The following is a 15,605-nucleotide window of genomic DNA, read 5'->3' on the forward strand; positions in this document are numbered from 1 at the left end:
CCTGAAGCCCTTTTGGGCCATTTTAGGCCTTGGGCCAGGTACGTACGACATAAGGCCTTGTTTTTATTTCATCGTCTCCATATAACTCACCATCGTTAATTTCTCCTCAGTCTCCCCCTTTCTCTGAGAATCACTAGAGAGACGACCTGAATCAACCTCACGAAAATGAAACAGTCACAAAAGAGATTGTGCTCTGATGGATTTCAAATCTATAGCAAACACCTCGTCGGAAAACAGGATTAGATGATCAGAGATGGGAGTGACATGGTGGTGGTCGTCGGAATCACTGCCCAGCTTTCAGTGTCTTATCAACGGAATCCATGACGGGAAGTTTGAAAATTGTTGAGCACCGATAAAACTTCAAGATATAAGCTTGATTACAACCTTTAAAGAGGCGGGGAAGGTTTGGGTTTGTGGGGTTGTGATTGGGAGGTTATTAGCGGCGAGGAGCAAAGAGACCATAGGTTTGTAATGGAGAATTTGGGGTTGACTTTTGTGGAAATGAAGTCCAAGACTTTGTGGTTTTCTGATGACACAAGATCGAACTCTCAATTCCAAAAACGGACGTGTAGTCTATGTAATCAAGTAAACAGCTGAAAGCCAAAACTTTGATCCCAGAAGGAGTCGTGTGAAATCGATAAGCATCTAAAATGACATATGTGCTGCCAAGAAACTTGCCAAGATCAACTTCACTGCTGAACCTACAAGCTTTTTCCATTCAAAAAGCATCAAATAAACAAAACCCATTTTCAAGATTCAATATTTTGATGATGAAGGAGGTTAAGATCTATGTACTTGCAGCTTACATCTTTTGGTTCATCTTCTTACCGGGTGTTTTTGTTTTAGATGTTAAAGACGATGGAACGATGCTTTCAAAAATATGCTTTGGTAGTTTGATTTTTTTTTTCAATGGTGGTGTGTGTTTATGTGTATGTTTGAGTCCCTGAGAGATAAAGTGAGAGTGGGAAAGAGTCAAAGTCAAGATGCCAACTAGATAGTCAAAATTCATGTGGACCCATTTTAATGAGAAAGCAGTTACCCTTCAGGTTTTTGAAAATGACCATTTAACCCAAAAAGATTTGAGTTTATACCCTTACAAAGCCAAAAAAAAAAAAAAAAAAAAGGAACGATTCTTTAAAACAAATGGGAAAAGTTTGTAGGGCTAGATTGAAATTAACCCATATATAATTCCAACAACATTTCTTGGCATTCTTAATTTCAACCTAGGTCATGTGGTTAGTTTAGTCGAATACTCCATTCTCATTCTGAAAGTCTAGTTTATGAAATTGTGTACCGCTTTCTTCATATTTGCATAATTAATGATCAATATAAAACATAATTTAAATGTTCTATCCTTTCTTACTTTCAAATTAAGTCATCATTATAACATATTACAATATCAAGCATATGAGGCGGTGCAATGAGGTTTGGACGGTAGTTTTCTAATGAAAAAAAAAAACCGCAAGCATAATGTGGTTTACCAAAATTACAATCAACACCACTATTGTTGTAAATTGCATTATACATACGGCGCGATTTATGAGGTTTGATAAAAGTATTTATATTTTCTATGATTAATTAAACACATTTACATCTTCGTTGATTTCCTTATCTTCGTTGGAAGTTCAGAAACTTGATGCCGTAGGCAAAGACAACGCAAAAGAGAACGACCCAACCCACATGAGCCAAAGCAACGTATCCGAGAAAATCATACTCAAACCCTAGAAATTCTTTAATGAATTCCTTAACTGTAATAGAATTCTGGTCTAGAACCTCTAGGAGGCTTTCGTTTTGACCAAGTTGAGATGTGATCAGACCGTATAAAGTCCACGACACCGGTGAACCCCAGTAATACCACCTCCACCAGATCGGTATTTCCTTCAAAGTTCAGGTTAGTTTTGTTAGATTTTGTAATGTAATTCATTCTAATTAAGTATCACTCTAGATTAGTTGTCATACCGTTCTGGGGATCATGAAACCAGAAAACAAGTTCCAGAAACTAAGGAAGAACGACATCGTAATGGCTGCAATCTGATAATTTGGAGTGAGGGCTACAAGCATCATCCCGTATAATGTAAAATAGACAAAGCACATGAATATGTAAAAGTAGAACCATAGAAACTTGTCTGCTGACCACTGGAACCCAATCATGGAGTAAATCAGAAGACTGTATATGATCGTCTGTATGCCTACATAAACCACCTCAATAGCAACCTTCAGCCAAAATAATGATCTAGTTTCAGTTTTCCATAAAAACTAAAAAGAAACAGAAAAAGTGAAAACAATTTTATTGTACTTGAGCAAATGCGTAAGGGATTGCTGAATACATTCCTGCCGCTTTCTCACGGTAGAAAACCGTTCTTTCTATAGACACCACAGACTGTACAGCTGAAGTGTTTGTCCCACCAAGAAAAAGTACAGCAGCATACATAGCTCCCATCAGATTCATTACATCTTGTTGTTTGTCACTGTCAAAACGACACAAAATCTTCTAGAATTATATTCTTAATTTGAAAATGATGTGTTTGATTTCAAATATCTTACGTTTTTTGGCCTTTGTCCCAGAAAATCAATCCAAAGAGAATGCCAATCACTGTCGTCATGAAGAACCGAACAACATTATATTGTGGATGCCTCCAGTAAGACCAGTGTTGTTTCCATAAACAAGCCATGCATTGTGTCCAAAAGGATTGAGAGTACTTTGTAGGGAAGTAAAGGTCATGGGACCCTGTTACTGGTGTACTGAGCACCTTAATGAGCTCTTGGTTCCTCCTATTCAACATAACCTATTAGTAAGACACTTGGTAGAATGTGAAAAGTTGATGCTTAGGGATTCTAGATTCATACTTATAAAGATCAGAGTTGACATAAATATTTGCAAAATCAACACCAAGTTGAGCTTCAACTGTTGAAGAACTAACTTCGAGCATCCATGTGGCCGGATTTTGACCTTCTTTGATTTTGTTAACTCCTGGAATAGACTGACAAGTTTGTTCGAGTTATTATATTTTTTTTTTGTTGTATGAAGGGGAGCATGAAAAGTAAGGATGCACTCACTTCAAAATATTCTATTAGCTTGTTAGAATGGTGCCCAAGAGGTCCGGTGTAAGTGACCTGCCCACCTCTTTTCATCAACAATAGCTGTAATAACATGTGAAGTAAGTTTTAAAGAACATTGAATCCAAGAAATGGAAACCAAGCACTTCAAATTTAGATGACTAACCTCGTCAAAAGCCTCGAAAATGTCGATACTCGGTTGGTGAATCGTGCAGACGACTGTACGACCGGTGTCGACCGTGTTTCTAACAGTACGCATGACAATGGCAGCAGCTCTTGCATCAAGGCCTGATGTCGGCTCATCCATGAAGATGATTGATGGATTTGCAACCAATTCTACTGCTATTGTCAGCCTCTTTCTTTGTTCTGTTGAAAGACCATCTACTCCTGGAAGCCCAACTATTGCATTCCTTAACGGGTTCAGTTCCACCAAATCCATGATTTCTTCCACAAACAACTAAAAGACATGTAGTTGTTGGTATGTTTAGAGTAATGATCAAAGGTTTCAGGGTTATTCTTCGAGCAACCTCTGAACTGCAGGGACGGTTTTAAGGGGTTCCCAGTGTGGCACCGGCAACCCCTAATTTTTCTGGCTGCAGTGTAAAAAATTTCAATTTTTCGATTTTTTAAAACTATTTTTCATGTATCCGCAACACCTATTCATCCCGGCAACACCTACTATGTATTCCTGCGTCCGTCCCTGCTGAACTGCCCTATACTGCTAGTTCCACTAGAATCCAAATCCACATTGGAATTGAACTCCCATAGTGTATTTGTTTCTATGAAGATATAAACGTGCCCGGGGGTAAAATGGTAAAAGTTGTGAAAAGTAGAAAATTTATTACCTGGCTTGTTTCCGTGGTTATGTCTGGAGCAAGGCGTAACCAGGCAGAGTACACAAGGGACTCATAAACAGTGACATGGGGAGAATGGATATCGTTTTGTTCACAGTATCCACTGACACGAGCAAATGTTTCTTGTTTTTTAGGGTAACCAGAGATGCTGATACTTCCTTCAATATACCCACTAGTCTTTCTCCCAGCTAACACATCCATCAATGTCGTCTTTCCTGCCCCACTGATTCCAACCAAAGCTGTCAGAATGCCTGGGCGGAATGTGCCACTGACATCTTGTAGCAGTTGCAGACGATCCTCTTCGATTCCTTGTGTTTTCATTTCCTGATAAATTTGTCAAATATTTATGTCATTCTTCCACAGATTATCCGAGGAAATCAAGTTTTTGAATCTTGTTATAACCGGCACTTACAGCAGGCATGGCTACATAATAATTGACATGATTAAATGCTAGTGAGAGTGGCTGAAATGGGAGCACCATTCCCTTCTTAACGATGTTTTTTCCTGCCATTTCTATTTGTGGGTGCTTCTGATTCTGCTGATCTTCTGTCAGAACAACAGTTTTTGAATCCCCAAGAGCTGGATATAGGATCGAAATTGTTTATAAGATGCAACAAGAACTCTTGCAGATAACAAAAGATTAAACAAATAAACAGAAAGGACAGTCTTACGGTTCAAATATGTCAGAGCTAACACAAAGAAGAGGTTAAATAGAAGTGAAAATCCGAAGAGTGCAATTACACAAACCCAAAACATATAATCGGTTGTGAACATTCCCCTTGACTTGAGAAGAACCTTCCCAACAGTTGGTTGACTAATTCGTGGATCAGGGTTCGGCTGTCATACAAGTGAAAGCTATTTATTTCAGAAACATGCATGGACAAAAAATATATACTTTTGAAATGAAGCTTACAGTGCTCCATCTATCATCTAAAAACTCATTGATCACAATAGCATTTTGTCCATACATCATTGGGGAAATGTAATATCCCCATATCATCCATGGGTCAATGTCATCTACAAGAAACAAGATAAATTACAAACATTCTCAATTGAGTACAGAAAAGTAAAAACAATAGCTGGGATATATATATATATATATATATATATATATATATATATATATATATATATATATATATATATACCTTTTGCAACAATGAATCCACCGAGTACAAAAACCAATAGCAATGAAAAGGTGGCAAGAGCATTTGTAACTACTTGTGTTCTTCCAAGTACAGCAATGAAACGGAAAAGAGACAAAGCCATTTGATGTAGGCCAATATAAGCCAAAAGCTGCCGGAAAAACCTGATAAATATTCAAATAGGGAAACATCAATCATGTTATATTCATTCAAGTTTCAATCTCATTTAGTTTCAGAAAATATTTAATTGCTTACCTTTTAGCAGCAGGAGCAAACCCTATAGTGTAATATGTTAGAACAATCCATATTACTGACTCCATGATTGATATAGGAATCTTCATGATCCATATGGGTATTGCAAATGCCCATGCAGGGTAAAACAATGAATCCCTCTGTTTGAAGAACACAGGCAGCCTCATAACCGTAGTCGCCAGCTCAGCAGCCCCATTAAACATTACATTCAGAAGACTGAAGAACAGAGCACCAAAAAACTTCCTACCATCTTCAAGGCTACCACTCTTCATTTCGGTTCTAAAGAACACCGTGAAAGTAATAACCGACATAATAGTAATCTGAGTCGTCTTGAATATGTACAAGAAAGCATTACGTTTCATCAGTAACCATTCTCTTGCTAAGTTTGCTTTAAGGAGCTCCATGTTTGAAATACCATACTTTTCGGTCACCAATGCAGCAGGATGCATTTGGGTTTTGTCATAAGGAAGGGCAAGATCGTCATAAAGGCGCTCACCGGTTTCAAACTGGCTGAAAAGCCGACTGAATTCAAGTACAGAGATGTAATGGTATGGTTCGTTTCTTTTGAACCAGTATTGTTCTTGGTCTTTTCTTGAAGTGACTTCTTGCAAAAAGTCTGCAACTCCTTTCCTTTCTGGGCATTTGAATCCTACACTCTCAAAGAAAGCAAGAATGTCTTCACGTGGGCCTTGGTAGACTATTTGACCTTCAGAGAGGAGTATGATGTCGTCAAATAGTTCAAATGTTTCTGGTGCGGATTGAAGAAGGGAAATGATCATGGTTACATCCATTATGTGAACCAGTTGTTTCATGTATTTGACGATTTGAAAAGTTGTTGAACTGTCTAAACCAGTTGAAATTTCGTCCATGAAGAACACCTTTGCAGGCCCAACCAACATCTCTCCTGAAATTAGAAAAAGAAAAAAAAATATTGTTTCAAGTTATCAACTCGTTTGAAAGCTTAGAGTGTAGAAATAGTTTTCTTTTTTCTTTTTTTTTTTTTCTTTTTTTTTTTTGAACTGCAAATCTAACTAATTGTAATTTCAGCTACTCCTGAACGAACTTTGAACCCTGGACACAATTGGTTTTGGTTGTAGAAAATAGCTGGACTTGAACCCTGGACACAGGTTTTGGTTGTAGAAAATAGGCGAGTTAGATTTTGGAAATTGTGTATATATGAATTATGAGTGTCCAAAGTTGTCTTATAGTTGGTCTCTTGGTGCCTAAACAATGGCCCAAGCATATAGAGACACGCGAACATGAAATAATACCGGTTGTGACACGTTTTTTCTGTCCACCGGAGATTCCTCTTCTCATCTCATCACCTACCATGGTATCAGCACAAATATCTAATCCAAGAATCTGTATGCATTTTGTTCAAATTAACTAATGTTGCCATTAAACTAAATAGAATTTTGAACAAAAAAACAAAGAGTTTGAGATAAACCTTTAAAACATAATCTGTGGCCAAACTAGATTCTTGACCAGATATTGCAGTCGCTTTCATGAAAGCGTCGATTTCCGGGTCTGGTTTAATCCCTTCATCTTTCTCACGTCGTGAAAGTTCTTCCAGGAGGTCGTACCTGGTTCCTACACCAAGACACCGCCCAGCAAAATCAAACGTCTCCCTAACTGTCATCTCACCATGATGGACGTCATGTTGGCTAATATACGCACAAGTCCTCTGAGGAATAAACTCAGACATCCGGTGGCCACAGTAAGTAACTTCTCCGGCGACTCTGAGATCTGAATCCAGTACTCCGGCAAGTGCCCTCAGCAATGTCGTCTTTCCAGAACCAGGAGGTCCAAGAAGTAACGTCATCCTAAAATGAAAATTCAGTAAAATTAAAATAAAAAATTAATCGCTTCCCGATTTTTAAAATTGGCGCCAAATCGTACCTTGATGGCCTCACAATCCCACTCACATCACATAAGATTTTGATCACTTTTTTCTTGGATGGAACAAGCTTAAAGAATCGAAGAAGTCCCTATCCGTAACAAATAAAAGTTTAGAAAGTATCGATTTTTATGAAGTACTAAAAATCAGCATACTAACCTCCATGGTATTGATGGTGGCGTTTAGTAAAGTAGGAAGAGCTCTGGACCCGACATGAATGTCTCCTTCTATCGACAAGTTCTTGTAGCGTACTTGGATCTTTGGAATATCAATCCCGACCCTGTTTAAAACATAGTAATATTACTATTTATTAATTAAATTTAAAATTTAATACAACTCACTTATACAGGTTTTAATTTCACCTATCGGTTCTAGCTCGAACTCTATTTAGAAACTTTTCATTATCTTCTTCTACTACTTTGAGTATGCTCTCCATAAGTAGTTTCTTATCTTGAGGTCCAAGAGTTGTGATATCGATTTCTTGATGAACAATTTGTCCATTATCAAGAACTTGCTTCAAGATTCCTTTCTTTAATCTGTCGTATGTAGGGAGCCTCTCGATTGCAGCCCATTTGAGGAGTTCTTCATCGTCGTGTTCGTGGCGTCCACTTGTGGCAAAAGCATGATCAACGCCTCCTGGTGCCGCCGAGAAAGCCTCCCTGATACTAGCGGTAGCCCAGCTCCTCCTACCGGAAGATGAAAAACTCATTGACCTCGCCAGATCATCTCCGGCGAGCGCTGCCGCCTGCATCTTCACCAATCAAACTGCAGAAATTGAGTTTTATTATTATGAGATTAAGTGATTTACATGGTTTTGGAAATATCTATAATCTAGTGGTGGGTGTGGAAGAGAGATCTGATTTACTATTCATGGAATGCAATGACGAAAAGGGTCAGAATTTAATGTTTATAAAAGCTGGGTTTGACTTCGGCGACAATCATGGATATCTGGATAATAGCTTGCGTCTTTTTGTGATTTTCTCAATTTGCTTTTCATGACTACGGATACCTTTCTTTACATCATAGGCGTCGTCATAAATATTTAAGTGTATCATGCTAAAATATGAATAAATTGAAATATAGTACATATCCTACGTAGTACATAGTGAGGTTTATTATTATGATTATTACAATGCAATAACTAAAAAAAGACATGTTCCATATGTGGTACCATTTTACAGTGTGATACTACACGGTTCCCACGTCCCACCCCCACCCCATTAAATCACCAACGACTTCCTCTCATCTGTCAACCTCCATGGGGTCCGCAATCCAACGTAACACCAATAATCATCCTTTCAACCCATCTCAAAACCAAATATTGCAAGGAAAAAACCCATCTCAAAACCAAATATTGTACGGAAAATACTGTCAATAGACAAAAAAAAATGGTGCCAATTTAAAAATTTAGCCATAAAAAATGACTTTTCCGGCTATAGACACGCATTCTGCGGAGGACCCTCTGCGGATCGATTTTTCCTTCGCGGATTCAGAAAAGGTGACATTTTTTATTGTTTAAAAAATTGTTCCGTGGGGTCCCCTGCGGAGACATTAACCCTTCCGCATAGTGAGTTGTTGGCAAGACTTTTAATCCCTCCGTAGAGGGGATGACGAGGAGCTCCGCGGAGAGATTAATGTCTCCACAGAATGAGTGGTTGACACGTTTTTGGATGGATTTTTTGATACAAATGTTGTTTTCTCATTTTTTTTATCTCGATTTGTATTCAAATTTTTTTAGTGTTAAAAAGAAATATGAGTTTTGTTATTTTATATACTAGGGGTTTTTGGCAAATAAGTAATGGGGTTAACACCTACGTTAGACCTAAGTTTAACAACTTAGGTATACTGCTTCCACCAAATTTTGATCGTCGAATATTGTTTGATTTGGTCAAAAGTAAGGCTAATTTGTTCAATAGTAATATATCATTGTCATTTCAACACCCGGTTCATGGGTATGTTATGAATATTATAGACGAAGCAGATGTTCATCATCTCAGAAATGTAATTTCTGAAACGAAGGAGATTGTGCATTTGTATTTGGAGGTGTTTGAGGGATGGGTCTAACCGACAGAAGCCGTTGAGAAGATTGTACCATACAATGTTGAAAACATTGTATCTGATAATGTTGAAAACATTGTATCTGATAATGTTGAAGAGTGTCCAAAACAAGAAACTGTTGCAGTGGATACAGTGGAAGAAGAGAATTTATATGAGTTTGGAAGACTGGCTGACAAAACTTTGTTAGATGGTGAAGAATCAAATGAAGGCTGGTCAGAAGATGAGTTCATACACGAGAAAAAAAGCTTTAAACATATTTTACGGTATGCCTCCCATACCTGATTGTCCTGATCCTATTGTTGATCCCAGACCATTTCACAGTTTAGGTCCAAATGATGAAATGTTTGTTCGTCAAATGTATGATAACAAACAACAACTAATATTTGCTTTGAGTCTTAAAGCTACCAGAGAAAAGTTTCAGTTTAAGACCAAACATTCTAACAAAGATCGTTATGAGGTATATTGTGAAATTGAGAACTGTAGTTGGCGTTTATATGCAAAACGCATTGTTCCCACTGATCAATTTGAAATCAGGACTTTCAACAACGTGCACACATGTTTTTCATTACAGATACACCCTAATCATAAGCATGCTAATAAAAAAGTCATGGGTACTATATTGCATGAGATTATGGGAAAAAGTCGTTCCAAGGTTTGGAGGCCTAATGAAGTATCAAGGGATTTGAATGCTTTGCTGGAAATCAATGTAAATTACAAACAAGCTTGGCTTGCAAAACAATATGCTATGGAATTGCTGTTGGGATCCTCTGAAGAATTTTTTTCCAAACTTCCTATTTATTTTCACAATTTGAAGAGGCATAATCCTGGTACAGTGGCCTATATACAAACAGATTCTGAAGATTGTTTCGATTGTTGTTTTTATGCCATTGGGAGCACGGTAAATACAAAAACTTATTGTTATTTAATATATAATTATTTGTAAAAAATTGTAAAGTGTTTATATGTTCCATTTTAATATATTGCAGATACGAGCGTTCAAACATTTTTGTCGTAAAGTTATAATTATGGATGGTGCGCATTTGAAGGGTGATTTTAAGGGAACCATATTGTATGTAGTAGCTATGGATGGGAACAACCAGATAGTGCCCCTTGCACACGGAATATGCAAAAAAAAAAAAAAAGAATGGTCTTACTTGGACATGGTTTCTTGAAAAATTGTATGAATGTGTTGGTGACTGTCAAGAATTGACTTTTGTAACTGATCTGACCGATGCAATTCGGGTTACTATTGAAAATGTTTTCCCTCAAGCTCATCATGGAGTGTGTGCTTTTCATCTACTAGGAAACATAGTACACAGGTTTGGGAAAAATGATAAAACAAAAGTGTTGTTTTGGAGGCTTGTGAAAGCTTACAAAAGAAATGTTTTTGAAGAATCGTGGTCTAGATTTAGTTCTACTAGGCCGCAAGTAGCAGCGTATCTAAGTGAAATTCCACGTGCTAAATGGACATATTCCCTGTCGAAACGGTACGATTACATGGCCTCGAAAAGTGCATAGTCCATGTACGCTTTATCTGTAGATGCAAGGAAAATGCCTATACTACCCCTTCTTGAGTTCTTCCGTCGTCTTTCTCAGGAATGGTGTAACAAGCGTCGCATCGATGGAGATATGAATCTAATTTAGATTTTAATTATTTCGAATATTAAGTTAATTATATATATATATATATATATATATATATATATATATATATATATTCTTTAAAGGGAAACGTTCAACGGTGCTAACGGAGTGGGTTGAAAAAGTAGTTAGTAAAAATGAAGAGCATATGACAGGATGGTCTGTTTTCTGGTGTTTCAGATGAAATATATCAAGTGCATGAATTCAAACATGGTGGTATAGCTGATCTGAGGCAAGAGACTTGTATATGCAAATATTGGGAAGGAACTGGGTTGCCTTGTGGTCATGTCATAATGGTGTTAAAAAACTTAAAAAAACTAACTTCAGACATCCGACTATATATGCTTACAAAATGGAAACGTACCGGAGTACGTATGAGGAGCCGGTTTACCCCCTTCCAGAACCGTGTGATTGGGAGATTCCTTATGAGATGATGGTTGTTAAACCTCCCATAATGGATACACGTCAAGCTGGTAGACCAAGAAACAGAAATCGTATCCCGTCACAAGGTGAGGAACCTATAGTAAGAAGGTGTAGTAGATGTGATAGTACAACACATAATGCAGCGACTTGTCCGGCATTGGTCCCAATGCCACCAAAAAAGGCTAAAAAAATAGTGTGCCATCAGGTAGTAACACAAAAGGGAAAGGGAAAGGGACACAAGGGACTCAGGAGACGGTAGAGATGCACGGGACACAAGAGACGCGTTGGACGAGTGGGACGCAGAGAGAAGACTATTGTTCAACGTTTGATTTGAATGATTGATGTTGTATTTATTATTAATTATGTTTTGTTTTAGAGGACATTAATTTGTTTATTTTAAAGATGATTGGTAATATTATGATTATATTATTGCATCATTACTAGTAGAATACTAACTAAAAATCAAAGATAATACATTCAACAAACCAGAAACATATAACAAACGTACAACAATAGTAATTAACTTAAGGTAACTGCATACATACAACAACAGTAATTAACTTAAGGGAATTGCAAAGGATACTTTTCTTTCTCCATTGTTATGTAGTCGTCCCTAATTCTTATTTTATCTTCCATACGGTCCTTTTGGATACCAAGTTCTATCATTTATGCATCCTTGTCATCAAGCCATTTTTTAGACAGTTTGATATTCTTCTTAGCTTTTTTATCCATTCCTCATGATCTTTGATTTTTTTTAGTAATCGTCATCCTTTCCTCATCCTCTTTACACTCCGCCGCAATGAGGTCACGACGTTCAGTGAGAGCTCGAGATGAGTCTTTATCTTTTTTTTGTTGTTCTTCGGCCCATTGTAGTTGTTGCAAAGTATCCTCCGACATATACGACTCTCTTAAATTTGGTGATAGGGCAAGAAAAGGGTCGATCGGATCACAATAGAAACAATCAAGTTCGTTGCACGAGCAAATATACAAAGTTAAAGATGAACTCATTTTAAATTTAAAAATAAATTTATAACTCTATACCAAAAATCCAACGGCCATCCATGACTATATATAGTCCCTTCCACTCCGTAGAGAGTTGTTGTCAGTCCGCATAGGTTTTTGTCAGTCCGCAATAATGTTTGTCAGTCCGCAGATCTGTTTGTCTAGTCGTTGTCATCCATACATTACAATTATGGGAATACAATTATTTATTTAAAGGTAAACATTTTTTATTAAAAAGTAAAGAACACCAATAGACCATTACAACTACGGTTAATATAGAACTGAATACAAACTAACATTCATTGTGATCCATACAATACAGTTCAATTGAATTGTCGTGGAGGTAAGACCACAACACTTTCAACTGGTATTTCTCAACGCCTAAGGGTTGGAATAGGATTGACCGTCTCATTTTGATAAGCATTTCGATACACCGTTGTACTTAACTTTAAATTTACCATTTGATGGATTTCTGCAATTTCGAGTATTTGTAGTGAAGCTAGAGCATGCTCACAAGGTATACCACATTTTTACCATTTACCGCAACTACAAATACCACGGTCTAATTGGACAGATTCGGTTGTTGAATACTTAGTCACTTCATATCTGTCGCCAACAATATGCGTAATCCTATAACCATCCGAGTGGATAAATCTTTAATGAATCACCTTAAGTGCATAAGGGGTTAGAAGACCATGAAAATCGCCTGTGAAATGAACTGAATCAAAAAACATAAATTATGATGTCATAACGTATAATAACATATCAATTCATCATTTGAGTGATGTTATAACTTATAATTACCTCCAAACGCAGCACGTTGAAGATACACTGCTTGCATCGAGTCATGGACCATTTCAATGACTATTGTTATTGGAAACTCATGCTTGTTTGTTGTAAACCAATTGACAACAACGGGAATGTCAATGAATTTAACATTGAAACGTAATCTTGGAAACAAGCCTATACCCATTTTGCAATGGGAATATTGTCAAGCCAATGAAGATCATTCCCATTAACCTCATTTTTTATGTTGTTCAAACATGCATAAAAATGAGATACATTATACGCTTTACAAGTCTTCCAGAACAACTGTTGTACGACTGTATTGCTTCCGATGGAAGCGCGTATTTTCTCGGCTATATTTTTACAACAATAGCCATGATATGAATCAGGGTAGACTCTTTGAACTGCAAAGTCTATGGAATCAGACATATGGCTTATGAAACCAACTTATGTATTGTCACCTAAACATTCCTTAAGCCTCCTCATGAACCATAACCATGACTCGTCACAGTTTATGGTTCCTAAAGCAAACGTTATAAGAAGGGGTTCATGATTTCCATCTAAAGCAACCACAATGTACATGGATGTTACGTACGTCCCAATTAGAGGTACATGATCAACAAATATGATTGGTATTATAGACATGAGAAACGTACGAACCTGCAAGTGAAGATAACAATATTAGGTATATAACAACTTAAGGTAATTAAATAATTTACTATAAGGGATTACATACCACACATCATGCCACAAAACAAATTTTGAAACGATTGTACTGATCTTTCGTAATGTACGTGAAGGTGTTTGGATTGGTTCTTTGCAGATTATGGAAAAAACTTGGTAGGTTGGAGAAACTATTTCTTAATACGTGATTGACTGAACTGATTTTGACAACTTTTGACACCTTGTAAAAACACCACGTTCCATATTTGTTTATATACACTAAACGTTGTCAATCCGTGTTAGTGACTAGTAAGTCCGCGTTACTTACTTGTCAGTCCGTGTTACTGACTTGTCAGTCCGCGTTACGTATATTCTTAAATATAGTAAACGTTCTCAGTCCGCGTTACTGACTTGTCAGTCCGTGTTACTGACTTGTCAGTCCGTGTTACTAACTTGTCAGTTCGCGTTATGTATCTTCTAAATATATTAAACGTTGTCAGTCCGCGTTAATGACTTGTCAGTCCGTGTTACTGACTTGTCAGTCCGCGTTACTATAACGACCCAAAAAAATCACGACTAAAAATTTATTTTAAACATTACTAAAACCATATTTATAAAACCGTATCATAAGTCATAACATAATTTTCGAGTATTAATTCAAAACATAATCTCATTATCAGAGTAAAACATTCCCAAGCTAATTGACTATGGTGTGTGCACTGCAACCTCTCCGAGCTCCTCTTTTGGAAACTGAGTACCTAAAACCAAAACTGAAAACCGTAAGCACGAAGCTTAGTAAGCTCCCCCAAACTACCACATACCATATAATAACATATAAAGCATATACCGGGCCTTGCCCACTGCATCAGACCAAGTACAGACTAACTGGGGCCTTGCCCCCTGCATCGGACCGAAGTCTGGAAACTGACTGGGACCTTGTCCCCTGCATCGGACCGAAGTCCGGACTATCTGGGGCCTTGCCCCCTGCATCGGACCGAAGTCCGGAAACTGACTGGGACCTTGTCTCCTGCATCGGACCGAAGTCCGGACTATCTGGGGCCTTGCCCCCTACATCGGACCGAAGTCCGGACTAACTGCATTGGACTGAAATCCGGATCTAACTGAACATAGCATAACATAAACATATCAACTAGCATGAACACATATACTGCATACTGCATCGGGCCGTAGCCCGGAACACATAACACATAAATCTTGTCTGGGCTACGAAGGCATCAAACATACTAACTACTGCATCGGACCGAAGTACAGAAACTACTACTAGCTAAACGGGCTGGCATTATGGCCTTAGACCCGTTCCTACTGGAAGGAAACTCACCTGGCACTGCTGAACTTGTTGATAACCCTTTGGCTGCTAACCGACAACCTTTTGAGCCGCTGCTCCTCTAGCTCTCTGAGCTACCAATATCAAAATGATACTTAGTCTGACAGTCCTTCAAAAGTCAACTAAGTCAACTCTAGTCAAAGTCAAAGTCCTGGTCACAGTCAACCTTCCAGGTTGACCCTACTCGCTGAGTCAGCCTATTGACTCGCTGAGTTCATAAGCTCTGAAATCCCTTTCATTCGCGACTCGACTCGCCGAGTCAGACCATGACTCGCCGAGTCTACTAATTTCCGAGTCCTGCCCTGCCCACTCACTGGGTCCCCACTCAACTCACTAATCCGAGTCTACTATTTCACAACCCACTTACTGCTTACCACTAGCTATGCACTGGACACTTTTCGATACTTAGCATTGAGTACCCATCAATCAACTAGTCGAATTCTACCATAGTCTGCTTTCCATTACTGCAACTGACTGAAAAT

General features: G+C 37.9%; 1 protein-coding gene across 2 annotated transcripts; it reads right to left on the reverse strand.

The window, feature by feature from the left end:
• Positions 1–1,504: 1,504 nt before the first annotated feature.
• On the reverse strand, positions 1,505–8,201 carry LOC145088083 (pleiotropic drug resistance protein 2-like). Of its 2 annotated transcripts, XM_079026286.1 has the most exons (18): positions 7,568–8,191; positions 7,365–7,485; positions 7,208–7,296; positions 6,756–7,131; positions 6,580–6,670; positions 5,312–6,212; positions 5,060–5,220; positions 4,825–4,928; positions 4,583–4,748; positions 4,324–4,490; positions 3,903–4,235; positions 3,224–3,514; positions 3,058–3,141; positions 2,848–2,981; positions 2,545–2,772; positions 2,297–2,468; positions 1,960–2,214; positions 1,505–1,878 (listed from the first exon to the last, which is right to left on the reverse strand). In XM_079026286.1, the coding sequence occupies exons 1-18, from the start codon at positions 7,954–7,956 to the stop codon at positions 1,609–1,611; spliced, it is 4,332 nt and encodes a 1,443-aa protein (XP_078882412.1). In that variant the 5' UTR covers positions 7,957–8,191; the 3' UTR covers positions 1,505–1,608. The 2 variants fall into 2 exon arrangements, with proteins under 2 accessions (XP_078882412.1, XP_078882413.1); XM_079026287.1 differs by lacking the exons at positions 1,505–1,878; positions 1,960–2,214; positions 2,297–2,468 and having other exon boundaries at positions 2,595–2,772; positions 2,848–2,971; positions 7,568–8,201.
• Between the last annotated feature and the right edge of the window lie 7,404 nt (positions 8,202–15,605).

The sequence above is a fragment of the Lactuca serriola genome, chromosome 2 (genome assembly GCF_051521515.1).
Source record: "Lactuca serriola cultivar US96UC23 chromosome 2, Lser_US96UC23_V15, whole genome shotgun sequence".
Lineage (NCBI taxonomy): Eukaryota > Viridiplantae > Streptophyta > Magnoliopsida > Asterales > Asteraceae > Lactuca > Lactuca serriola.

Excerpts from the sequence above, each read along its gene's own strand:
- LOC145088083 (XM_079026286.1), bottom strand. The coding sequence starts at position 7,956 with ATGCAGGCGGCAGCGCTCGCCGGAGATGATCTGGCGAGGTCAATGAGT. Across the intron at positions 4,491-4,582 it reads AGCTCTGACATATTTGAACC|CTCTTGGGGATTCAAAAACT; the intron begins GTAAGACTGTCC and ends TCCTATATCCAG. Across the intron at positions 3,142-3,223 it reads TTTTCGAGGCTTTTGACGAG|CTATTGTTGATGAAAAGAGG; the intron begins GTTAGTCATCTA and ends ATGTTATTACAG.